Consider the following 25,565-nt stretch of genomic DNA (forward strand, 5'->3'; position numbering starts at 1 on the left):
CCATCCTTGCTCTAGATCACACAGTATCACGCGAAACAGTTGTTCTCTGATTGACAGGTAGTTAACCAATAAGAAAAATCATCCAACGATTTCTGGAAAATGACAACAAATACCGCGTTCCCTTTTAAAATTTAAGACAAACCTATTTACGTGATAATCTTACCCGCTACATTTATATAATTTAATATAAAAGCAATAAAAAATAGCAATATCATAAAAATGCTGTTTAAATTCTCTTCATCTAACCAGCGTAGATAATGTCGGTCAGCTTTCGCCAATTGGTAAGGTGTGGACGACACATGTTGGCAGCCCACTGTGCTATTCCGTGCAACTGCCTATTGGCCATAAATTATTCTGAATGCTCTCATAACACAAAATTAGTCCTCAGTGTTGTAATGTTTGTGTCTTGTTATTGATACGTGAAAGATGTTTGAGGAAATGTTAGTTTATAAAATAACATAACATTTTGGAATCCAAACTAAGAAACAAAGCAGACAACACATTTTTGAAAACTGTTTTTTTTTGTATTACCAAGCAAGCATTTATAATCTTATCATGATATTAGTAGCAGTATTGCCTGTATTGTATTTGGGAAGAGAATCATTTGCATTTGTTTCTAACAAACAGAATGACATCCTTTCAAAGGTTTTGCTTTAGGTGTGATAATGTGTTGCAACACACAAATGTCATGTCTGGTACAGTTTGCAATCAGCTGTTGTGGTTTCTTTTGTTACCCACAAGTTCTGCAAATACCTATACAGTAGGCTGTACTGTCTGTACCACTGTCCAGGCATCACATGTTAGGAGAGTCTCAACTTTGTGAAGAACTTTGTGAATTTACTTTATTGGTATGATGCAAAGTTTGCAGGACACAAAACAAAACTGAGATGAAAACTGAGGAAGCTCCACGATGAGGTGGCGTGTACCACTTTGTCACCAGTTGGCAGGTATATGTCTGCTTTTTTACCAGGTAAAGGTCAGTGGTGGACAGATCCATGCAGTGCAGATCACCGCTACTGGCAGAAAGGGAGGTGTCAGTATTTACATCTCTTACTTTCCCATAATTTAATAAAAGTGGAAGATGAAATGTATGCGTTTGCCAGGATCTCATCAACCTCGCAATGTCCCAGACATTGTGAACACTTACCTTTCTAATATCTTTATTTTATTTCAGACGAATAATCCAACGAGCTCTGGAAGGGCAAATTGCATTGAAATTGAACCAGATTAAACAGATCCAGCCTTATTTGACTCTCCCTGCCGCCCCCTGGAGGACGGGCTCCCCCTTTGAGTCTGGTCCCTCCCAAGGTTTCTTCCTTCTTGGGAGTTTTTCCTTGCCACTGTCGCCTTTGGCTTGCTCACTGGGGGCTTTGGGCGCGGATGCTGTAAAGCGCTTTGAGACAATGTAATGTTGTGATAATGCGCTATACAAAAATAAATTTGTTGTTGTTGTTGTTGTAAAATCTGGGCTGACATTAAGCATCAGGTGAGCCCTCTGCCAACTGTCAGTGAACATTAAAAAAACTCATAAAAATCATGTGCTACCCCCACATCCTTATTGCCACAGTGCTCGAATACTTTCCTGCTGTTTTAGCACGTGTAACAAATATTGACACATATTACAGTGATGAAGGAAATGAAGCTATAAAACAATGACAAACAGAACCTATCAATACATTCTACAGTGCAGTGTTTTTTAAAAAAAGCATAACATAGAATTAATAAACAACTATTTGAAGAATAAGATTCATCATATAATCTTCCAAATTCTCTAAGTCTCACATCCATCATAACAAACAGTTTATACAGTGATTTCAAATGCATCTGTTTTTTTTAACATGGCAATTATTGTTGAAAGCACATTTCCCCTCCTTGTAGCTAATAATGCTTGTTGCTTATTGCTTGTTGACTTTCCAGGAGACACATTCAGTAACAGGGGGGCCTGGAGCCTGTTTTGGTATCTAGAGGCACGTGGCACTGATCCCAGTCCATCACAGCGCACAGGCACAATGACAAATGATCACACATTGCAAGCAGTTTAGAGACACCGGATTGCCTGACCACATGTTTTTGGGTTGCAGGAGGAAACCCATCCAGACAAGGGTGTAGGGGAGAGTGCAGTCCCCCGAATCTTTTCTTACCATTCAGACATGTAGCCAATTAGAATGTGCTTCAGCATCCGACTGGTGAAATCTAAGGAGGGGGACCAGCCCCCCCGATGAACTCTTTACCACTCAAATACCATTTAGACACAGTCAATACTCATTAAACCAGATGTAACAAATGTCTGTGCTCCCCAACAGTACTTCTTATGCTGTGTTCCACAAATGTTCTCTTCCACGGGGATCAATAAAAGTATCAATCATTATTATTATCATTTTTTTGTATGTGGCAGTGATTTGTGCACAGCACAGGTGTCTTCGAAGCAGGATGAGCTGCAAATTGAGACCTGTCATGAAACACGGTGTGAATGCTTGAGCGCTTTGGGCCAAACAGGGCCTCGGATTTGCCAGATGGTCACGAGGAACTGACTTGGAGGAGATGTCATCCTAAAAGGGAAGCAGAAGTGGACAAGGACACATGGGTCACTGCATGTGCATTCGTCAACATGGCAAGAAGAACTGGCAGAGGGAGCAAAGGATCAAAATACACAGAACGCTTCACACTACATAGACTGAAGGGAATTTTTCAGTAGACCAGTGTTTCCCAATCTGGTCCTCAGGGACCCACAGACAGTCCACATTTTTGCTCCCTCCCAGGTCCCAGTAAGAGCTAGGAGAGAGCAAAAACATGGACAATCTGGCAGGGAGCTTGGAGGGAGCAAAAACATGGATGGTCTGGCAGGGAACTGGGAGGGAGCAAAAACATGGACAGTCTGGCAGGGAACTGGGAGGGAGCAAAAACATGGATGGTCTGGCAGGGAGCTGGGAGGGAGCAAAAACATGGACTGACTGTGGGTCCCTGAGGACCGGATTGGGAAACACTGCAGTAAACTATGGTAGCCAGGTTTCTACAAATAAATTACTATTAACACATATTGTTCAAGGTCAATGAACTGTGTGGCAGTGAGGGTGGGGTGTTATGATTTAGTGGGTTGTTTCGCACCAGTTTACAACAAATATAAGTATGTGCAATAACCAGCTGCCTTGAGTCTTACCAGTGGGTGTTACCTCAACTCCATGGGATCCATTATGGATTTATCTGGTACAAATTAATTTACTTTGCCCCAGGGTGCAGCAAGAGAGTTCCACCAAGCGCTTGAATTTACAGCATTCTGAGTACAAAAAACATTTTTTTGGTTTTCACCAGAAGTTTTCAGGTTCAAAGCTAGGATAGTCTCCAAACCTAGAATGAACTGATACTGTCTGTCCTCTATTCGTTTTACAGCGTAAGAGGGCTTTAGAGGGATACTTGTCAAAGCTGTAGTGTGAGACTTGTATAGTGCTGTAAATACTAGTTTGGGAGAAGATATGTGCGTGTCTGGGAGATGGACGCAGCTGCCGTCTTTGCCTGTAAACGAGTTCACCTGCATAGCAGGTGCCGAGTTTGGAATCTTGGAGCGTAACACAAACACACATATGGTAGCAGTCTGTGGCTCGATGCCAGGTGGCGGTGACCTGGATTTGTGGTATAAAACTTGTGTCAATGACACAATGATGGAAGAGACCCAGCTTGGTGGTTAAGGTTCTGTTTTTACTTTCTGTGTTTTGTGTCTCCCGTCCTGTTGCGTTTTTCACGCCTCCTTGTCCCTTTTACCCTATACGTGCATGATGGAAAACAGACTATGTGAGTACTTGACCAGCACCCTTTATCCGCCATGCATGTTACGTAAAGCCCCCCCCCCCTTTTGGATGCTTTGAGCCCTATGGAGGTGGTCCTGTTGGGGCTTGTTGAGCCTGGGGATCCTTTGAGGTCCTACCTACCTCCTAGTTCCCAGCCAGCACAGGCACACGCAGAGCTACCCGAACCACAAAAATCCAGCCTGTATGATGTGGGCCAATCAGCCACGTAGGTAGGATCTAACTTAGTATCAACAATGGTAAATACCTACAACTATGTCCTTACTCCAGGTATGCATTGACGAGCAATAACTTGAAGGTGTAAGCTCAATGTTAAATTGTGAACCGGTGTTAATAATGCAATATGGTGAATAACTGGGTGAGTGTTGTAGTCCTTTGCTAGGGTGACGATTGTACAAAGTTGTATGTTAATATTATTACATTTCCTGTCAAGTCTCTTTACAGTAATTTACAGGATGTGACTCAGTGGGCTAAGCCTGTGTACCTGTGTCAAAAGGTCACCAGTTCGAACCCCGTCTCGCCACGTTTGCGGGTCCTTCAGCAAGGCCCTTGACCCCCAGCTCCCTGGGCGCCACTACGGGTGGCTGCCCTTTGCAGACAACTTACTCCACAAAGAGCTAGTTGGGGATGCATAAAGACAATTTCCCCACATGAATCAATAAATTTTTATTAATGTTTTTCCCTACTCCTTGATATTTCTTGTTGACAGGAACAACATGCGTTGTGTCCTCATGAAGCCAGATCATGTGTGTAAAGGTTACATCAATAGCCAGATGTGGTACATTCACCTTTCAGGCATCCTGATGTGGGGTTTTGATTAATGACTTTGACAACGGAACAATACACAAGAACTGCAAATGCATAATTATTCCTCAGCAACTGAACGGTAATTTGAAATATCGCAAATGTGTCGTTACATGTTTGAAATGCCGTAAGAGTTATGGGAAAGTAAAAGACGCGGGTGGGGTGTGCTTTAGCCTCACATTGCATGCATGTGCATATGTACTGCAGCGTGCATTTACAGGGGTGTGGAGGGAGGATTTATAGACTTTGCAGTTGGGACCAGACACGCATCATGTGGATTACATCCTGACAACACAGTCAGGTAAGATTACACTAGTGTATTCTTTTGCCTGGAGTTGTGTATCTTAGTATTAGTGACAACACAATTGATATTTGTTGTTAATTAAACTGTCAGCATGTATTACATATTACACTACATGATTTTTGGTTAAACTGTTCTCTGTGAACCTTACATACGTTTGAATATAAAAAGCACTAGGTAGATTCTGGCACTAGTGGGTACATCTTTTTCCACCCTTTTGTCTTTGAACTATAAATCCAGTGCAGGGTCATGCTTGGGGGGGGGGGGGTACTGGAGCCAGTGTGGGGCACAAAGCATGGGTACACCTTGGACGGGCCAGTATCCACTTCTTTATCTGTTAATTTGGGATGATGTGGGTGATGGATCAAAGGCCCAATACTGTTATTATAATGTGCCGTTTCTTTACTGATATTAAACATAACCCAGACTAATTCAGGCCTTAGTTTTGCTTTCTAAATACAGCATGATGGCTGGATGGCAGGAGGCAGCGGCATTGCTCAGCAGTGTCGCCTCCTTGCGGGACCAGCTGGAAAGCTTGTGCTCTGTGGTGATTTTCTGCAGCCTTCAGGCAGCAAAAAGTGACAAACAGGAGCCTCAGGTTGGACTCGTTATGCTTCTCATATGCTGGCCTTTGTTTCCCTCCTCGGTGAGAGTACACCTGACACACACCCCGTCTGTTTCCACTCCTTGCATGACCATCCCTCTAGATTTTAAACTTTATTCATCATAGGTTCGGTACAATGGCAGCAGTGATCCTTATGATTATAAATATTTATTGTTCTGAATAATGGTTCAAGAAAGTCAACCTAAACTTGCAAATCACTAGGTTACAATTGATCTTAGGACATTAATACAAAGGGTGTAATAACAAAAGACCTTTAAGATCTCTTCTATGTTCACGCACAAAGACAGACTGATCTATACTCCCAGTTCAGGCACCCCATCCAGTGGCTACCAGCCATTGCTCAGAAACATCCAGCAGACGCATCCAGTTGTGTGACCTCTTCCTTGTCTGAAGCACACACTGTACTTAGGGCTGTCAGTCAGGTTTGCTTGGGCGCCATCTTCAGGCTGGAGGACAGTAAGAAGCGATCATTCAGAGGATTCTCTGAGCAAGACTGGCCATGAAACAAATCAGGTAAAAGCTGACAGACTTTTTTGTCCTGCGGTAAAGGAGAGATAAAGTATACAGTGGGTTCGCCAATTAAAAAGTAAGTACAGGGTAAGAATGACAGACTGCAATGGAAAGCTGAGCGTGTGAGAGAAATGTGAAGGAGCAGGGAGATGACAAATCTGTTTGCTCACGTTATCTGAACTTCCTAGATGCTGGATTTTGATATGAGCAATATTATTTTCATTATCCTATTTTTTCACATTAACTATCACCGCAGATACAATATGAATTAACCATGCTTTAATCCTGATTATTTGTTTATATACTACGGGAAAACAATGATGAACCAAGAACACAACGCAGTTCCAAACCACCCTAGCGAAGTTGATACAGGCAGCAATGAGTAGATCTAAATTTAATAATTCACTTAGTTATGCCATTTCTGCAAAAGTGCTAAACTTGAATTTTTTATGAGTTCGCTCCAGTTAACTGTTGCTCTTTTACTGTACAGTTCCACAATTATTTGGAAAAAAACACTGACATGTAAATTATAATAATCCCATAGGTTAAAAAAAATGCCTATGTTATTAGCTATGAAACTAGTGCAACTTCAATCTATTGTTGTCAGGCTATAATGGAGAAACTCATGATAGTCACATTTAATGTTATAATGTTAAAATAAATGTTATAATTCAAGGTAAATTCATGCAACATCTCCAGATATATTAAGGCCAGACTGTTGCTTTATGTGCAACCTTTTGCAGTGAACCATTAAATTTGATTCTCAGCTGTGTATCTAGATTGTTATTCTCTGGTTCAATTGTTTCAGATGTTTTTAAAACTCCTTTATGTCCATCAGTCTTTCAATCACCTATGGTGACCTCTGGTGCAGGGGGCCAGAAGTCGATCCCATCGATACATCCGTGGATAGGATTCCAGTCTAGTACAGAGCAATATATGGTACAAGTCTCCGAAATATTCTTCTGATGGTAGATGAAATTCAGTGATATAGAGAATTTCCCTGTGAATAAATACATAGATCGCATAGACCTCACCCTAAATGTGCAAGATTTAACAGAAATCACAAATATTAAAATCAAAGAAACATGCCCTGTTATATAACAATACAGAAACATAGCAAACTCAGCTTTGACGGAATTGTTGGCATTTGTTTTCATCTGCGATTAAAGATTCAAATCACAGACCTCATAGTTTTACAAGTGCAATAATATTTTTACGAGCAACGTCTTTACGCAGCCCAACTTTATATGGTCCTGCTGAACCTGTGAAATATTATGAGAATCATTTGGCTTCAAATTATTTTATTTCCAGAAGCTGATTAAATACGGGATGATTGTTATTATAAACTGCTGAAAAATGTCTGAAGTGCTTCAAAACCTTTGCAGCTGCATAAGTAGAATAATGGATATCAGCGAGAACTCTGCATCTCACAAGACAACGGTTCACATTTTAATTAAGATGAACATGCCCGGTACAAAAAATGCTAGTTCAGTGGGGCACTGAGATCTTCATTTGTGGTTTTTTTTTATTATATTTTAAGCGGTAACCTTACAAAGTATGTATCGCATATGAATATCACATTAATAGTTTACCGTGGGAATACATAGCAGTGTGGACAAAGCTAATAACCAAAAACAGCGTTACATAATTATGTTGACTTGCTTAATGACGCTTATATATAGCTTTCAACTTTAAAAGAAAAAAATGTTTAAACTTAATGAATTCAAGGAACCTGTCATTTTACAACAGAAGCAAGCTTGCGAAAAGAGTGGAAATTAATAAATGTTATGAATTTTGTGTGGGGCAGCATCTAATGTACCGTACAGATCTATGAAATATATTTCTTGTTTTCTCTCTGTTAATAGCTGCATGAAGTAAGATGACCCCGTACCATACTATACTCGGCATTTCATTTATAGGAAAAGCTATGTCGTTAGTTCTACTTCCGAGCGGGTAAGTTAAGGCCCACCTACTATTTCGACGTTGTTTTTTGATTGGCATGTCAAAGAACCATTCACAATAAGGATAATGAAGAGTGGCCTCCACATTAGCCAATGGAAGGAGTAGATATTTCAAGGTGGCAGCCCCGGAAACTAGTATAAACTTGAGGCCTGCCCATGTGGGTTGTAGCATTGTCGGAGCGGATTTGAATCGTCACTGGAAGGTAAGGGCAATCAAATGAAAGATATGTACTAGACTGAAGCAAAGTTACTATTTACTTATAGACTTATTGTAAATGATATAATTATTCGTTATAAAGTGAAGATTTTTATTGTGTCGATTGTGTGCAATTTAGGATATCGTGCGTTTTAAACGGAAAGCGGGGTTTGGCTAATATGCTAAATGCTATGTTCATAGAATGGTTATCCGGGTCTTATTCGATCCAATCCTTAAACCTACAAATTATAGTTTAGTGGTATGTACTTTCCACTGCCAAACGGTTTGAACTACTGCAGTAAAAAATATAGATTTGTGTGATAGATTGTAATATTTAACATTATAATGCGCAGCCGAACTTTGAATTAACTGACGTAGGATCTTTTGTTTGTATGGGTAGGCTAACGCTTACGCCAGCCAGCATGGTCACAAGTGTCACAGCTTGAACCTTAGAGGGTAGTCTATTTTCCATTATTTGGTCAAATCGGCTGTCATATTAACATGGAAGCTGTGGAAGCGTTGTCGAATTTTCTCATAGAATATCCCGGCGGCTGCTAATGTGTGAAGTTGCCTTTTCCGCCAAGACTGGCCGGATTATGGCCTAGTTTCCTTGCCTACCGGTGCCTGGAGTCCGCTTCTCGTGACGATCTAACCGGAATGGCACATCCTTACAAAGCCTTTCCTCGAGGCGATAGGGGTCTTTACAGTTCAGTTCTAATTTTGGCGATTCAATTATTTTAATCTACATTTGTTTCCACCCTAACAGCATAATTTAACTAATGTCATTAGCTATACTGCGTTCTTTTTGCCTGTGCTCAACTAGCACGTATTACTCTATCCTGCCGGGGCATTTTGCTATCAGTAGCCTATTAGACGCTTCATTAAAGCATTAGTAAATTATAATAAAGATGTGCCGGTTTGGGAGTGGAATTCCACGTAAGCCGTCCGACATGTTTACGCACACAATGAATATCTGAATTCGTATCCCTGCCATTCGTGACTCAACCATTGTGTGTTTTTATAGTGCTGACATTTGAAATATTATGGCATGTTTACATTTGCTGGTTTAAAGAAGCAAGTAGGCGTTTACAGTGCTTAATGTACCGATGTGCAACTAATTCTTCCGATAATTATATGCCATGTGAGGGAGAAGTTGATTGATGACAGCGTTGTCCCCAATAGCATGGCCGAGAACGATGTTGACAACGAGCTGTTGGACTATGAGGAGGACGAGGAGCCGCAGGCAGCCCCGGAGAGCGCAGCCCCAGCAGGGAAGAAGGAGGTGAAAGGCTCCTACGTCTCCATCCACAGCTCTGGCTTCCGAGACTTCCTGCTTAAGCCTGAGCTGCTGCGTGCCATCGTGGACTGTGGCTTTGAGCATCCATCTGAAGGTATTGCTCCTGTAGCTCGACAAGTACAGCGTTGTGCTAACAAAGAAAGAACGTGGTTTCCGATCCCAGAGAGAGCATAAAAAACCCGTAACCCATCCCTCTACTGTAAAGTTTGTTAGGAAAAAAAATGTCAGACAAAATGGAAAGGTGGGAGGCATGAGGATGGGGTGCAGGGTGCTTGTTATACAGGTTTCAGTGTCTGCTGCCCTTTCCCTGGCTCTGACTAGGTGTGGGGGGCGTGGTCCCTTGCTAAATGAAGCAGCCTCCTAACCCTTGTGCGCGGATTAATTTTTCAGTTCAGCATGAGTGCATCCCTCAGGCCATCCTGGGCATGGACATCCTGTGCCAGGCCAAGTCTGGTATGGGCAAGACGGCCGTGTTTGTACTCGCCACCCTGCAGCAGATTGAGCCTGTGGATGGCCAGGTGAGTGTTTGTCGCTCAGTGTTGGTGAAACGTCTGTGTTGCATGGTAGCCATGTGGAGAGTGTACCGTGTGATGACTGATTATTGGTTTCTTGTATTTCCTGCTGGCCTTGTGATTCTCTCACCCTAGCCACCCGGGCGTGTTAAATAGCAGCTCTTTGTATGCGGTCAGAACCACCTGTTGGAACCAGGGGAGGCAGGCGTAGTTAGGGGAACGGTCACGGCAAAATGAATGTAGTCTTTGTGAGACCTGGTTCTCCAGATTTATGATGTACTGGCCCGATGTGTGATGATGTGAGGGCCTTTGGATGAATGGCGTGTGTTTAGGTCCATCGATCTGGAGCGTGTGGCTTAAGGCTGCCTTATACTTCTGGGTGGATTGTACGTTGACGCCTGTAGTGGTGTGTGTGTGTGTGTGTGTGTGTGTGTGTGTGTGTGGCTACAATGTAGGGTACGTGGCTACCTGCGGCATAGTCTGCAGAACAATAAATCGGTCTTCATGGTCTACTTGTGGTCTGTAAAGTACGCATGTTGTGATATGAGGAGAAAAGTCATGGTTTGTCCTATGGGAGAGCAGGGTTTTGGAAAATGTATGTATTGATCCTTGTCAGTACATTGCTGTTTCTCCTCATTACTTCATTTGACCAGTGAATGCATTAAAATGTCTTAAGTTCCATAATTATAGTTGGAATAGTTTCACCCGACAGACGAGTCTTTGGGGACGTGCACCTGAGGGTGGTCCAAAAATTAAGCTCACCAAACATGACCGTGGTATCTCTTGTCCTGTCTCTGGGCACCGTTAACCGTGCCGACTTATAAGCCTTTTGGTGAACCTTTAGAGGTCACTGAAAGATCGATAATTTAATGCACAAAATGAAAATACAGAATTTTAAAATGAATTTTCCACCAAGCTTTGAATTGTGAACAAAGGCACATGGAAAGAAGTTGCAATGCATACTTGCTTATTTACAGCTGAAAATAGGCCTGTTGGCTTTGCGTATGCGTCATAAAGCTTCATCAGTATGTGAATTACCGGAGTCTATTCGCTGATGTGGTATTCTTGCATAAGAATTGTCCAACTGGAAATCTGGCATGGCCAGTTGAGCTGCCTCTTTCGAAGCAGGTTTTTTATCAGTGTGGAAATTCATCGAAGAATGTCGCCATTGGTCTGTTTGCCTAATCAGTTGTGGGGTTATTTGGGTTCTTCGGTCTTGTTTAGATGTGATCTCCCTTCCTAAACATCTCCATGTGATTTGTGACCTCATGGCTTCCCGCAGGTCTCTGTGCTGGTGATGTGCCACACGCGAGAGCTGGCCTTCCAGATCAGCAAGGAGTACGAGCGCTTCTCCAAGTACATGCCCACGGTCAAGGTGGCTGTGTTTTTCGGTGGGTTGTCTATCAAAAAGGATGAGGATGTCCTAAAGAAGAACTGCCCCCATATCGTGGTGGGCACCCCTGGCCGCATCCTCGCCCTCATCCGAAACAAGACCCTCAACCTCAAGAACGTCAAGCACTTTGTCCTGGATGAGTGTGACAAGATGCTGGAGCAGCTGGGTACGTTTGTCCTCCTTTGCGATGGAGTGAAGTGTTCTCAGTAGCTCCGGTGATCCGTTTCTGTGCCATGGGGCCTCATTGTAATCCCTTACCACCCCCTCAGATATGAGGCGTGATGTTCAGGACATCTTCAGGCTGACGCCCCACGAGAAACAGTGCATGATGTTCAGCGCCACCCTCAGCAAGGAGATCCGACCAGTCTGCCGCAAGTTTATGCAGGATGTAAGTGTTTTGATTTCACCCGATGTGGTAACTTTCTTCTGAGCAGGTCATGTTATCGGTAACACGCTTGATGTCAAAGTGGACGAGTTTTGGTGTAGTGGCTGTGCATCTCTTGGTCTTGTAAATAATGCTTGACTCGTCTTCCCTAAGCCCATGGAGGTGTTTGTGGACGATGAGACCAAGCTGACCCTCCACGGTCTACAGCAGTACTATTGCAAGCTGAAGGACAGCGAGAAGAACCGCAAGCTCTTTGACCTGCTTGACGTGCTGGAGTTCAATCAGGTACCCGAGTGATCTGCCCTGTGGTTGGCTGTTTGGGTGGTGGTGTGACACGAATGTCACAGATGGGCTAAATAGCGTGCTCTAGGCACCATCCCCAGTGTAGCATGTTTACGTGGTGGGTTTTAATATGCTGTAATTGGTGGGGGTGCAATTCTGTGTCTATTTCTGTGACTGCTGTATTTAGTCGTCTTTATAAATAGCGCAGTTAGTATAATTGGTAGTTAAGGGTGGGGAATGAGCTGGCTTCTAGAACTGGCCTAAAATCCCCGTTCTGATGAAATGAGAAGTATTCATGCTGGGTGTGAGCCAAGGTAGCTTGCTGTCTTCGTTTGTAATTTGTGGGGCAGGATGCTGTGTTGGCACACTGTGTTGCCTGTGGTCAGATCATCCTTCACCATGGTGTTAAACAAACATGGCAGGCATGTGGAGGTGCGCCGAGCTCCCACTGTGAGAACTTCTGCTCCTGAATGAGTTGGACAGGAGATTTGATGTGCAGTCCAAGGTGTTACACAGTCCTGGTATGGTGTCATTAAGGAAGTGGTTTCACTTGTCTGTAGGGGCGACGCCAATAGATGGGTATCCAGTGACTCCCAGTCAGTCATTGTCATAAAGCAGGCATCCTTGGGAACCATTCGTCGCTGTTTTGATATCTCTGCCGCATCCTTGAATTGATAGACATTCCATTAGAATATTACTCTGATTTCCTGAAGGGAGGTTTCGGGAGCTTGCGTAAGATTTGCCTGGATGTCTTTTTAATAGCATGGATTGAATAAATTGTTGGCAGAACCAAGAAGCTAGTGTTGGGTGTAGCTTTAACTACTACTTAGTGTTGCCCACAAACTATTCAGCTTGGCTGACGTCAGCGCGGCACTCAGTAATGGCGGCCGCTGTTCCCCAGGTGGTGATCTTTGTGAAGTCGGTGCAGCGGTGCGTGGCGCTGTCCCAGCTGCTGGTGGAGCAGAACTTCCCCGCCATCGCGATCCACAGGGGCATGGCCCAGGAGGAGAGGTGAGTTGGCGCTGTGTTCAGGACGGCTGTTCCCCTGCTGGAGTGAACGTCAGGCTCCAAGAATGTGTTGACCTTAAGCGTTTCGCAGATGTGGAACGTAACGTTCTGCTTGTTTCTACCCTTTTTGAAAAGGTTATCCCGATACCAGCAGTTCAAGGACTTTCAGAGGCGGATCCTGGTGGCGACCAATTTGTTTGGTAGAGGGATGGACATCGAACGAGTCAACATCGTCTTCAACTATGACATGCCTGAGGACTCTGACACCTACTTGCACAGGGTGAGATGGTCACAGACACCCTGATCTGCATGTGTCTCTTGTGACGACCGTGTACAGCGATTTTGACCAGGTATATCTCCTCCACCAAATAGGTAGCCCGTGCTGGCAGGTTCGGGACGAAGGGCCTGGCTGTGACCTTCGTCTCTGACGAGAATGACGCCAAGACCCTTAATGAAGTGCAGGATCGATTTGAGGTCAACGTGGCAGAATTGCCAGAAGAGATCGACATCTCTACCTACAGTAAGACGGGCTAAATATTCGTTTCCAGTCTAAATTCCACAGTTTCTATGGGGGCTGTAGGTTAGCCCCCGTTGGAACCAAACTGAAACACTGGGCTTGTTGTGCTTCATTCTTAAGTTCAGTTTTAATCCTTATGAATAAGTCAGGCTGCCAGTTTCTCCCGATGCTTTTGTATGATGGAGTTGCATGGATGCGTATATTCACTGGTTGTGGATCAGATTTGATGGTTCAGCAACCCTAATACAGCGTCTCTTTCTGTTTCTCCTTGCAGTTGAACAGTCCAGATAAATTCTCCGGATCAGCGGAGTTCCTTCCCCCCCACCCTACTTTTTATTTTGTGTTTCGTTTTAATATGGAGGGTAGGTGGTGGTGTTGAAGGTGCTAAACCTTTATTTTAATGCCCCCCCCCCCCCCAAACTCCTGATCATTACTCTGGCAAATGTAACTTGTTTATTGTATTGCTGGGGGTGTCCAGCTTTTAATTTTCTTTAATTGTGGTTTTTTTTTGTTTTGTTTTTTGGTTAAAGAAATTAAAACTTTTTATACAATGTCAGTATTTGTTGCATGAGCTTCTTCACACGAGGGGGGAGGGGGGGCCCGTGTATTAACGTCACGGTTTTAATTTGCTCCCCAGCTGATGTGTGGTGACTATGCTTTGGGTTCTTATGGGACTTTCCAATATTCTGAGTTGAATGGTAAGAAATGCGCCCTTAAGTCCACAGTGAATAGTGAAGGTCAGGTTGTGCGTTCGGTGTCAGCCCTGGACAGGAGATGACTTGAGTAAAATGAGGTGCTGGGAAAGCTTGTCCGAACTAGTGGAATTTTCACTTGAAATGGGAGTTGGCACAGGCTGTCGGCAGAGGGTATTGAGGTACCTTCGGCTGGGTTTTCCCTTGGGACCAGAGCCCAGTTCTGTCAGTGTGAATTATGGCATGGGTTGGGGGGGGGGGGTTAGGGTGACATTTGACACCCTCTCATACCCCTGCTTAAATCTGAGTATGATTTCTGTACCTAAACTTCTGCTGAGAAGAGGCACCATTTTCTTTGTAAATCTTCTGATGTGCATTACTGTGGCAGATGTGATGCTGGGCTCATTGTGGACAGTGGCCCTGACACCGAACACACCGAATAAGGGTTTAACCAGCTTGTATATGAATGGGTGGCATTCGAGAGCTTTTCAGGAAGGTAATTTTAAACTCCATGCTATATTGATGGACTTACAAAAAACATTGAACAATCAGTTTGAGCGGTTTTTAATTTATGCAGTGTGGCCTGTGATCGGCTACAAAATGGTTGAAGTACAGATGGGGGAATTGCATCTAATTGCATGTAGTTTTAAATGATCTACAGAGAGGCTAACAAAGCTTAGCTGCCCAAAAGGTTGCAGGGACGCACATAATTGCACATGGATTGCATATTAGTGCAAAGGTCGTATTGCGCAGATGGCTGCCGCCTGCGATGGAGACGGTATAAACACGGAAAAACATTTGTCAGATGCCAGTTAAATGTGCTAGAAAGTGCTTCCGAACGAAGCAATTTTTGCTGCATAAAGTAGCAATTTTTTCCCCCTAAAGCTTTTAAAGATCAATAAAATTATAAGACACCAAAAATCAATGCCCAAAACATGAAATTTTAAACTTCCAGGTGGAAAAATGCAGCCATTTAAAAGAATAATGTATGTGAAACTGTTAAAAACAGGTGCCCCCGAATAAAGCCAAACACTGATCAGGAGCAATCCCTCACAGTCTATTCCATGTACATCTGGATGTTCTACATCCAGAGAATCCAGGTCTGGACCCTACACCCCTCCCCTCATTACACAATAATACCAAGAATGGTCCGACCCACCCAGCAGTATCAAGCTATGCCCCTCCCTCCCCAGTTTGGCTTGGCTTTTATAGCTCAGTGGAATCTTGGCTCTCCCAGAACAGAAATTATTGAGGCCTGGCGCCTTGGCCGAGGGGTAACGATCCAAGCATCCAAGTTTGGCTTTGAGCTCACTGCCCCGTAATTGGTAAACGTTTCTCAGCTTGTATCCAGCAGGCCAAAGGCTGTGGGCATACCATATGGAGACCAATGTAACACTAGAGATTCACATACCATCAGGCCTGATTCCTGTCCTGGGTACCAGCAATGGTTTCTCTCCAAAACCAACAAACTCTGTCTGGATGTGCTCTGTCATCCAACTTTTCTGCTCGGCAGAGCTTGATTTCAAGTTGATGCGAAACGTAAATAGTGCAAGAATAAACATTTCAGTCAGTGAGTGGCAGCGTTTCCCTCAATTTTTCTGATTTTTCAGCCCGTTCAGGCTTGTCAGTTTGTGCTTTCAATCAGCGTTTTCCCTAGTCTATTAACAGTGGAAGGCCCTAATGCCCAGGTCAGTCTTCAGTTCACCTCATTCATACAGATCAAGTTCAGCCATGTGAGCTGTTGTCAACCTTACGGACTCCCAGAAAATGTTCCAGGTCATGTCTAATCAACGTTTGGACCAAGATGGTCCTCAGATCTGACAATCAATACATCTGCTAATCCAGTTGACTTTGGGATGATCACAACGAGCCGGTTTTGTCCAGGCGCGACAAAAGGGTCTTATCCGTCTCTTCCGTCGAATGAGTTGCCATTTCCACAAACGATTCATGGCGGACCTACGGAAATGTTTTCTACAACGAAGTCAACCGTCTCAGTCGTGAGATGGTTCTAAGGGGGGAGGGACCACCACACCTGGCCCCCATTCTGCAGAAACGGTCCGACTATACCTACTCTAGCCTGTGGGTGGCGCTAGTCGGTGAAGTTGTGCATGTCCCCTTGCAGCCAGTGCCGTGGCACCATGGCGGCCTCGTTCAGCGGCTCGCACGGCACGCCGCACTTGCAGGAGCGCACGAACATGACCGCCTTCTGGAAGCGCTCGCCGTCGGGGCACACAAAGAGAACGGCGGCGGTGCGTGAGCGCCGTGGGGTGCAGCAGTGGCCATCCGCGCACGTGCCACAGTAGTTGGGTTGGTAGAGACGGGCACTACGGCAACCGGCGTACGACAGACGCAGCGGCTCCGGCGGTTTGTGTGTGCGGGAACACTTCCTCCCTTTCTGCAAATAGAGGAGGAGGAGGAAGAAAGGGGGGAAAGGTCATTCAGGCACCGAGAGAGAGAGAGAGAGAGAGAGAGAGAACGCTCAGGGTGCAAACACAGTTATAATGCTCTTAGCCGGTTAGCCTGACTGTACCAAAAAGGGCGACAGATTTACCCGGCATTGCAGCAGCATAGCCACGTATACTAGTGTCCACTAGTGATGCGCCAAGACAAGCTGATGGCATTTTAGTGCTACAACAAAATCCTGCTAGAACCGTGCCCTAGCCGAGGTTAAACGGTCCAGTGGCCTAACGGGAATTTAAGGGCATGAGGGGCCTATTTTTAAAAAAGGGTCAGACATTTCAGAAGTAAGTTAGTCTCGGATGCTTCCTGTCAGACGACCTGAACTGAGAAAAGCGACCGTCCGAGTGGGGGGAGGGAAACAGGTGTACGAATAAGAATCTGATACTAGTATCTCACCACTGTGCACCTGTCACACAGCACACGCATTGAACTTGCACCGAGAATGGACGATCCCATAATCCTCTGGGGCTTGATACCCCCTATCCAACCCGTGCAGGCGTGTCTGAGGTGCGAGAAGGAAAGGGTCCATGTCTTACAAACCTTTAGGGGTCCCGGCACGGAGCCGCAGGGCCGGATGGTGCACAGGCGTGTCTCCTTCACTAGTTTGCACTTCCTGTTGTCGTTGGTGACACGCGAGGACACGCCCATCCCACAGCTACGGGAACATGGGGACCACTCTGTGGTTTGAATGATGCACTCCCTCACTACCTGCATCCACGCTGGGGGGGGCATGTCAGTGAGGAAACAAGGTTTATGGATGTTGTTTAGTGACCTGAGGCAACATTTCATAATTCAAACTGAAGAACCTGATTTATTAGCGGAACTGAGCGAGAGCATCTCTTACCAGCCAGGTGTTTCTGCTCCTGTTTCTTGTCCCATTTCTTTCCTGTCGCCAACAGCTCGTTCTCGGCGCTGTTTTCTGGCTTGTATGGGTGCCGGTGCGTCGAGGACTGGTCTGGCTTCCCCTTGTGGCAGTCCAGCCTGGGGCAACACTGGCCTGGCACTCTGATGAGGCGTGGGGCGGGGCAGGAGGGCGTGGCAAAGAGCAGGTGGGCGGGGCAGAGCGGGGCACAACCCACCGCCCCATCCACACAAGTGCACTGGTGCTGGCAGCCGGCGTGGAAACTCTCCCCGCTCTGGTATATCCTACCGCTGTACTCGCACGTGCGGCCCTCCTGCTTTGCTGCAGGGGGACAACAGGGGGCGCCAGTGAGAGGCGTACCCAACAGCTAGACTCCTCTCTCACCCCTCTCCCCAGAGCCCTACTCCACCCTCACATTCCCCTCGTACCCCTGCAGATGCCTCGGTCGTGGGTGACGTCGTTCCCGTAGTTACACTCCAGACCCTTGTGGTGGTCGCACGGCTGCGTGGGGTGGCAATCCTCATTCAGCTGCGCAGCACACACCTTACAGCAGCCGCAGCCATCCGGCACTGCGCTCACGCCCGGGGGGCAAACGGGGGCCCCTGCAGGACAGTCACATACTGCGGGACAGTCTGCGTAGACCTTCGTGGTCAAGGGGCACAAGCAATACATCCACAAGTCAATGAACATAAAATAAATCGTAATGGTATGCTTAAAGTTAAAGATGACTATAATGCAAGTGATTTTTAACGGAGCCCTTCAAAATGGCATTGCCCTGGAGCACACAGAACCATCAAATAGTGTTTGTGTAATTTGGGAGTCCGACATCTGCTCATCACACCTCATCGAATGAAATCATACAAACAGAGTTCAATCAGATTCAACAACTTTCTCACGGTGTGGAGAAACATTATCCTGTTACTGAACTTCAGCTAATTTCACTTCCCTGTGTTGGAAACACCACCCTCTCAGCATGCAGTCCAAACATACACCTTATATGTTTAGGAAAAAAAATGTGTACACACACAAACACAGCGATTAAACTCTACCCTTTACAACTAAAATACCCATGGGGTTTATGATGGATCACCTATCACATATATTAAACCCTCCTGATCATTCGCGGAACATAAAAAATAGCCAAAATGTGCAGCTGATGACCTGAATGGTGCCTGTTGACCATGTGGGAGGCGAGCCAAAGAGAACACCCATGACCTTCCATCAAACAACAATTTCGCCACAAATGCGTAAACATAAATGGGTAGCAGTCGGGCCACTGCAAAATGTCACATGGCACAATTACGGCCATCTGCGAGCCGTCGGTCGCGTCCCACCCTTCGCCATCTTGCGATCAAACAGCACCGCATCTGGGCTTGTCGCTGTCGCACACGACCGCCACCACATCATACCCACGTCACTGCATCAGCGCACACTGGCGTCTTGGGCCATATTATATCAACGAGGAGTAAATCCATACTCTCAGATCCAGTTGTCGGATTCTCATTCCTTAACGCATCCTGATAATTTATTTGATCAGAATGGCATCAAAGGTATGAATTCACAGCTAAATATTTTTGGTCGGAAGACCGGCGACGATAAGTAAATTGTGGGGCATTCTAATACAATTACACACGACTACAGACACTAATTTGGCGGCGACATTTTACAACAAGTTGCAAAAAAACTACACCGAGGGCATTGAAACTCCATCATCTCCTAACCAATCGCCATCAGCGAGCACTTAATAAACAGCACAGGAATATATAAAGGCAGTTAAATTACCTAATGAAACTCAATCATACATCTTACCTCATTTTACCTCCGTTTTAAATTAGAAAGTATGTAGATAACTTCACATACAGTAAATGCTATGGATGATCCACATGCGTATTTAGTTTGACGTCTCGTCGAGCAGTAGACAGCAGCACGTGAGCTCAAATGTCGCCAAATTGTTTACATAATCTGAGTCGCGACAGAAACAATTACATATGTACAACTTACCAAACTGACAGTCCCCACTGCAGAAACAACGAAGTAAAAAAAGTTCTTCATCCTGTGTGGTGATGTCTATAAAAATAGATTTGACGAGTGTCTGCGTTCTAGCTAATTTCTAACTATTTTTATGACTTATAGATGTGCAGTCAGTTAAGCCGTCCGCTATTAAATCTAAAGAATTACATAAGAAATAGATATATCGTGAAAACGTTACGACGATTTTTTTACTTCGTCTATTGATACTTTGCTGTCCTTTGCTCCGTGCACCAAAAAGTAACTAACATGCGACCATTCAACAATTATTTTGCTACGTCTATTTATACTTCCCTCGTGCTGTTCATTGCAGCCCCGCCTCCTGCAAAGCGTTCAGCCAATAAACATACGGGCAGCTAGCCAAGAAATTCCGAAGGGTTGGGGAGGGACGGGGCTAAGATTGGTGCAAGTTAACCTGGACTGCGAATGGTGATTAACTATGAATGCAGTCATTCATAAAATCTAGAATTACTACATTCCGAAAATCCAATCTTTGGTGTTTATTTATTTATGTTTGAACATAAATATTGTCCCTTCTTTAAAGGCGGCCCGACACGCATTCCTTTTTTTAACTGCCTCTCTATGAAGACCAATATAAATATACTCAGCTGGCTTGTGTGTGCCACATCAATACAGGTACTGCCGGGAAAAAAAACTATCGAATATTCTCATTTCTTAATGAAAATGCTGGAAGGGAAACAAATTAAATATTTGTAGAGAGAGCTGGTTGGCAGTACAGAATGCTTGTTCAAGAATTTTATAACCATCACTTTCGTATTTTAATCAATATCTTATTCTGTTCTGTCTCTTCGTACCTGTTTACTCCTTGCTTTTATTTCCATAAGAGATGCTTTTCCTTCTCTGTTACACTTTTATTCATGTCATTTAGCTCCCATAATACCTACTCTTGTCTCCATCCTCTTCCTAATCCTGTTTGACTTCAACTTCGATCCTTTGACTACCCCCCCTCCCTTTCTCTCTCCCCACCATTTCCTGTGTCCACCACACCTCTCCTGGACAGACCTCCATTGATGGAGGAATGCGCGGAATGAGCAGTGAGGGTGTAGGTGAGAACAGCTTCAGCTGCCAGTACACACACACTCACAAGATATACTGTCCAACTGAACACTTTCCCACACACTGATACTCATTGTCTGACATCCAGAACGAGCTTGATTGCCCGAAGCAGGCTTTCTTTGATACACTGATGCAATTCGAGTCCACTGCACACATTTTAACATACGCAGGTACGCGCAAATTCACCCTCCGTATTTTCCGTATGATAGCTTTTCTTTGATATTGTTTTATGCGAAGCACTCTGAATGGCGCGTGTGTTTGAAGATGTGCTATACTGTATAAATAAACTCGCATTGCCTTTCCCAACACAAATTCTTGATTTAAATGAATGCCGAATTATTGTTTTAAGATTGCGATGTTTTTCATTCAAATAAGGTGCATATTTGTAGTAAATACAAAGTGTTTAAATTCTAGCACGGTGTAAAATCTTGCACCGGTAAGTGTATTTAGTGCTAATTTTGCGATCAGAAAGTCTTACCCATACCCCCACCCACCTACACCAACAGGGACTTTGACCTGAGTTGCTTTGGAATGTCAAATTGGTAAAATATTTATGTAATGAAACCATGGGAATTATTTTGAGATGGAAAATCTAAGAGTACATTTATATACAGGCCTACAAATACAGTACATACGCATACATCTGTGCAGCGAAATATGCATCCGTTTGTCACACGGCGGTTTCAGTAAGCTTGCGGTAGTTTATTAAAGAAAGTTGCTTCACAGCTGGATCCGATCCCCGTTAGTTAGAACCAGCAACTCAAACAGACATATGCAGACACCCAAAAACACCCGCAAATGATCATATACACACCCCGGAGGCTTAAGTGCCCCGCCACTCCCCAACCCCGATTTCACGTACATTTCAAGCAAACATCAACTCGCAATTATCCACGTCGCTGCAGTTTATTTTTGGCATTTTATCCACTTCAAAGATCACCATTTCCAGAGTTACTCCGATATAAACAGCAAACAGCGAGTGGAGGAAATAACTGGCGGGAGAATGTGGGCAGAGGCTGCAGATTACAAGAGAGGCTTTCTAGAGAAAACCTTTGGAGATGGTGAGAAATGGTAGGAGCCGGTAAGAGTTAACGCAAGTAAAGAGGGACGCATATGTGTCATCTGTCTCAGTGCTGTTACAGAGAGAGTGAAAGAAAGACCTGTGTATTTGTCTTAAGAGAATTGTTGCCTATACCGGACTCGGCAAGAACCCCGCCCCCTCCCCATCTGACAGTTTTCCTGCCAGGCTGACTACTGTCTTTATACATAACAGGTCACACGCCACAGAATGGGAGTAGTTTATCGCTGCTGGAGGTAAGGAGAAAACGATAACAACAGAAATGTAGGAGTAGGAGTAAGTGGCTAAATAGATGTAAGTGGTTGTCACGATTACTCGATTAAACTCAATTACTCGATTATTAAAAAGCATCGATTAAAATTTTCCTAATGATCACTAGGGAATATATCGGAAGGGAGACGGTGCATATCGGATGAGGATCCAAGTAAACAGCGAAAGCATAATTTTCGTAGAAGCACTTAACATTAAAAGTGAATGAATGTCAATATTACAAAGCAGAATTTGTAATGCAGAACTTAAATATCATCACAGAACGACTGCAACGCAAATACAAGTTTAAACAAGACACCCAATAATGCGAGGTTAGCCATAGATATACCATATGGACAAAAATATTGGGACACCTGGCCAATACACCCACAAGACCTTTTATGACATCACATTCTAAATCCATCCATCCATCCATTCATTATCTGCCACTTATCTGGAGCCAGGTTGTGACGGCAGTAGTCTAATCAGGGATGCCCAGACCTCCCTCTCACCAGCCACCTCCTCCAGCTCCATTGGGGGAATACTAACTCAGTCCCAGGCCAGCCGAGAGATATAAACTCCCCGGCATGTCCTGGGTCTGCCCCAGGTCCTCCTCCTGGCTGAACTTGCCCGAAACACCTCCCTAGGCAGCCATCCAGGAAGCATTCTAGATTGATGCCGGAACCACTTCAACTGACTGCTTTTGATGCAGAAGAGCAGCGGCTCTACTTTGAGCCCCTCCCGAATGTCCAAGCTCCTCACCCTATCTCTAAGGCTGAACTCAGACACCCATCCTTCGGAGGAAATTCATTTTCGCTGCTTGTATCCGCAATCTTAGTCTTTTGGTCTCTACCCAGAGCTCATGACCATAGGTGAGGGTAGGAACGTAGATTGACTGGTAAATCAAAAGCTTCGACCTTCCAGTTCAGCTCCCTCTTTACCACGACAGAATGGTTTAGTGTCTGCATTTCTGTCGACACTGCACCGGTCTACCTGTCCATCTCCTTCTCCTTTCTTCCCTCACTTGTGAACAGATTCTAAATCCATCCATCCATTTCCCAAGGCACTTATTCTTCTGGGCTGTGGGGGGCCCGGAGCCTATCCCGGAAGCTATGGGCGTGAGGCAGGGAATCCAGGACGGGGGGGGGGGGGCATTCCATCGCAGGGCACACTCACACACACCATTAACTTACACGTGCACTCCTACGGGCAATTTAGAAACTCCAATTAGCCTCAGCATGCTTTTGGACTGTGGGGGAAACCAGAGTACCCAGAGGAAACCCTACAACGACATGGGGAGAACATGCAAACTCCACACACTTGAACCCGGGTCCCAGAGGTGTGAGGCAACAGTGCTAACCACTGCACCACCATGCCGCCCAGATTCTAAATCCATAGCATCAATATGTAGATGGTCCCTAGATGGTCCCTCCAGTACTGACTTTCCCAAACACAGAGGTACATTTGCAGGTGAGGAACTGATGTTGTGCATGAAGGCCTTGCCTCGGAGAGCGCATGCAGAGTTCATGCAAAAGCAGTGGCACTAAACTTTAGAGTGTGTTTTTTTTTTAACAAATACTAGATAATGCTGAAAAGGAACCATCATTAAAATTGCAACACTTTAAGTTTGGTTCCATATGACTGAGTAAAAATGTTATTGATGGTTTGAACGCAGTTCAATAGCCCAGCTAATTGCATGTGCTTGAAATGCCATGTCAATATTAACATTGCGCATCTTGCAAGTCTGTTAAGGTGGTTCAGTGGTGCAGTGGGTATTTGTGTTTGTGGAGTTTGCACGTTCTGCGTGTGTGTGCATGTGTGTGTGTGTGTGTGTGTGTGTGTGCTTTTTCAGTGGGTCCTCGGGTTTCCCTCTACTGTCCAAAAAAAAAGCAACTTCAGTAAATTGGAGTGCCTGAATTTTCCGTATGTGTGACTGAGTGCGCACCAGTTACAATGTATATATTACATATTATATTATAAATGATTATTAAATTAATTGTTGGATTGATTGGTAGCTTATTTGATTATTGATATAATTGATAATGACAGCCCTACAAATGTCAGAAGGGATTTATGACAAAATGTTGAATTGTGAAGTTTTTACCCCCTGAACTTTACAGTAGAATTTCATGAAAACATTTCAGTTTTGGTCGCTACGCAGAGCTCATGACCATAGGTGAAGGTAGGTAAAATGAAATTCCTCCACAGGTCTTGCATCTCCCTTAAGCTCTGCCATGACTGTACCTACTGAAGCAGTGAGCATTAAGGGGCAGCTCCGCCCCCATCTGTCTCATGTTATTGATTATTGATTACTTGCTACCCTTTAACCCACCTGTTAATAATTCCGTGTTTTTTGCACAGATGATTATGCATGCTGACTCCTACCTTCAGATTGGTCACTGGGTCATTTGGTAATTTAATGAAATGTTTTTGAACGAACCCAGATAACATAACAGGAGAAAGTCGGGACATTGTTTTTTTTGAAGCAGGATCTAACCTGTTTCTGTTGCTTAATGTATGCTACTTGATGCCAGGAATATTGTTTTGCCAGGGGCCGTGGCAATCTGTCCATAGTAATAGACTGTAAGAGTTGATTTGCACATATATTTGGTTTTGGAGATCACTTTGGGCCCTTTGAGGTGGATTGCAATTATTATACTTTGATTGGCTTTTTGGGAAACACCCAAGATTTTAATGAAGCATTATTAATGATTTGGCATAGTACTTAAAAAACTGGAATAAAAAAACACAAGAAGGAGAAGTAGAGACAGAAATGCTAAGTGGTTAAGCATTTTTTTGTTTAATGGTGTGAAAAACGGTCCCCACAAATGAAAACAACAGGTTTTTATTACATGGTGGGGGACATTTTGTCCCCAAAGTGTAATATAAGCATAATCCACACACACACACACACACACACACACACACACACACAGATATTGCAGATACTATTAAATTCATGAAGTGTCTCTCCGCAATCTAGCATACCTACAAAACTGGTACAGTAAAACCTTGGATTGCGAGTAACTTGGCTTGTGAGTGTTTTGCAAGACGAGCAAAATTTAAAAATAAATTTTAACCTGATAAACGAGTATTATGTATATGCTTTGTCTGCTGAGCATCATGTGATCACGACTGAGCCAATGGTTCTTCTCTCTCTCTTTTGCCGCGGGATTGTTTCCCATGCTCAGTCCCAATTGGCGTGCCTCACTTGTATAGTCAAAATTTAGTTGAAAAACACCTCCCGAATAAGGGTGTAGTAGTGCAAGCAATGCATCTGTTTAATGACAATGCAATTCCTCGCATTCCGCATTCCTCGAAATCGAAAAGGAGGCAAAAGGAGCTGTCATTGAATAGGTTATTCAAGGAGGTTGAATAGATAGAATAGGTCTCATCTCCCTCACACCATCCATGATTCTTTTCAAAGGTAAAGTGCAGGTTAATTTGTTTTATGTATTTGACACTTTTTATTGATCCCCGTAGGGAAATTGTCTTTACGCCTCCCACAACTAGCTCTTTTTTCATAGA

General features: G+C 44.3%; 2 protein-coding genes across 2 annotated transcripts; one reads left to right on the forward strand and one right to left on the reverse strand.

Annotated features, from left to right (window-relative positions):
* Positions 1-8,110: 8,110 nt before the first annotated feature.
* LOC125742455 (ATP-dependent RNA helicase DDX39A) lies at positions 8,111-14,147 on the forward strand. The gene is made up of 10 exons (XM_049014468.1): positions 8,111-8,204; positions 9,380-9,588; positions 9,885-10,012; positions 11,289-11,565; positions 11,669-11,787; positions 11,938-12,069; positions 12,968-13,077; positions 13,210-13,354; positions 13,447-13,594; positions 13,866-14,147. The coding sequence occupies exons 2-10, from the start codon at positions 9,381-9,383 to the stop codon at positions 13,880-13,882; spliced, it is 1,284 nt and encodes a 427-aa protein (XP_048870425.1). The 5' UTR covers positions 8,111-8,204; position 9,380; the 3' UTR covers positions 13,883-14,147.
* On the reverse strand, positions 13,984-20,191 carry LOC125742456 (CCN family member 1-like). The gene is made up of 5 exons (XM_049014469.1): positions 19,607-20,191; positions 18,034-18,247; positions 17,588-17,926; positions 17,284-17,462; positions 13,984-16,678 (listed from the first exon to the last, which is right to left on the reverse strand). The coding sequence occupies exons 1-5, from the start codon at positions 19,655-19,657 to the stop codon at positions 16,373-16,375; spliced, it is 1,089 nt and encodes a 362-aa protein (XP_048870426.1). The 5' UTR covers positions 19,658-20,191; the 3' UTR covers positions 13,984-16,372.
* Positions 20,192-25,565: the final 5,374 nt, after the last annotated feature.

The sequence above is a fragment of the Brienomyrus brachyistius genome, chromosome 5, assembly GCF_023856365.1.
Source record: "Brienomyrus brachyistius isolate T26 chromosome 5, BBRACH_0.4, whole genome shotgun sequence".
Lineage (NCBI taxonomy): Eukaryota > Metazoa > Chordata > Actinopteri > Osteoglossiformes > Mormyridae > Brienomyrus > Brienomyrus brachyistius.

Bases quoted from the DNA above. Each gene is read 5' to 3' on its own strand.
- LOC125742455 (XM_049014468.1), top strand. From the start codon at position 9,381: ATGGCCGAGAACGATGTTGACAACGAGCTGTTGGACTATGAGGAGGAC. The intron at 9,589-9,884 runs GTATTGCTCCTG...TTAATTTTTCAG, and splicing joins CTTTGAGCATCCATCTGAAG to TTCAGCATGAGTGCATCCCT. The intron at 11,788-11,937 runs GTAAGTGTTTTG...GTCTTCCCTAAG, and splicing joins GCCGCAAGTTTATGCAGGAT to CCCATGGAGGTGTTTGTGGA.
- LOC125742456 (XM_049014469.1), bottom strand. From the start codon at position 19,657: ATGAAGAACTTTTTTTACTTCGTTGTTTCTGCAGTGGGGACTGTCAGT. The intron at 18,248-19,606 runs GTAAGTTGTACA...TTGACCACGAAG, and splicing joins CAGTGGGGACTGTCAGTTTG to GTCTACGCAGACTGTCCCGC. The intron at 17,927-18,033 runs GTACGAGGGGAA...GTCCCCCTGCAG, and splicing joins CGACCGAGGCATCTGCAGGG to CAAAGCAGGAGGGCCGCACG.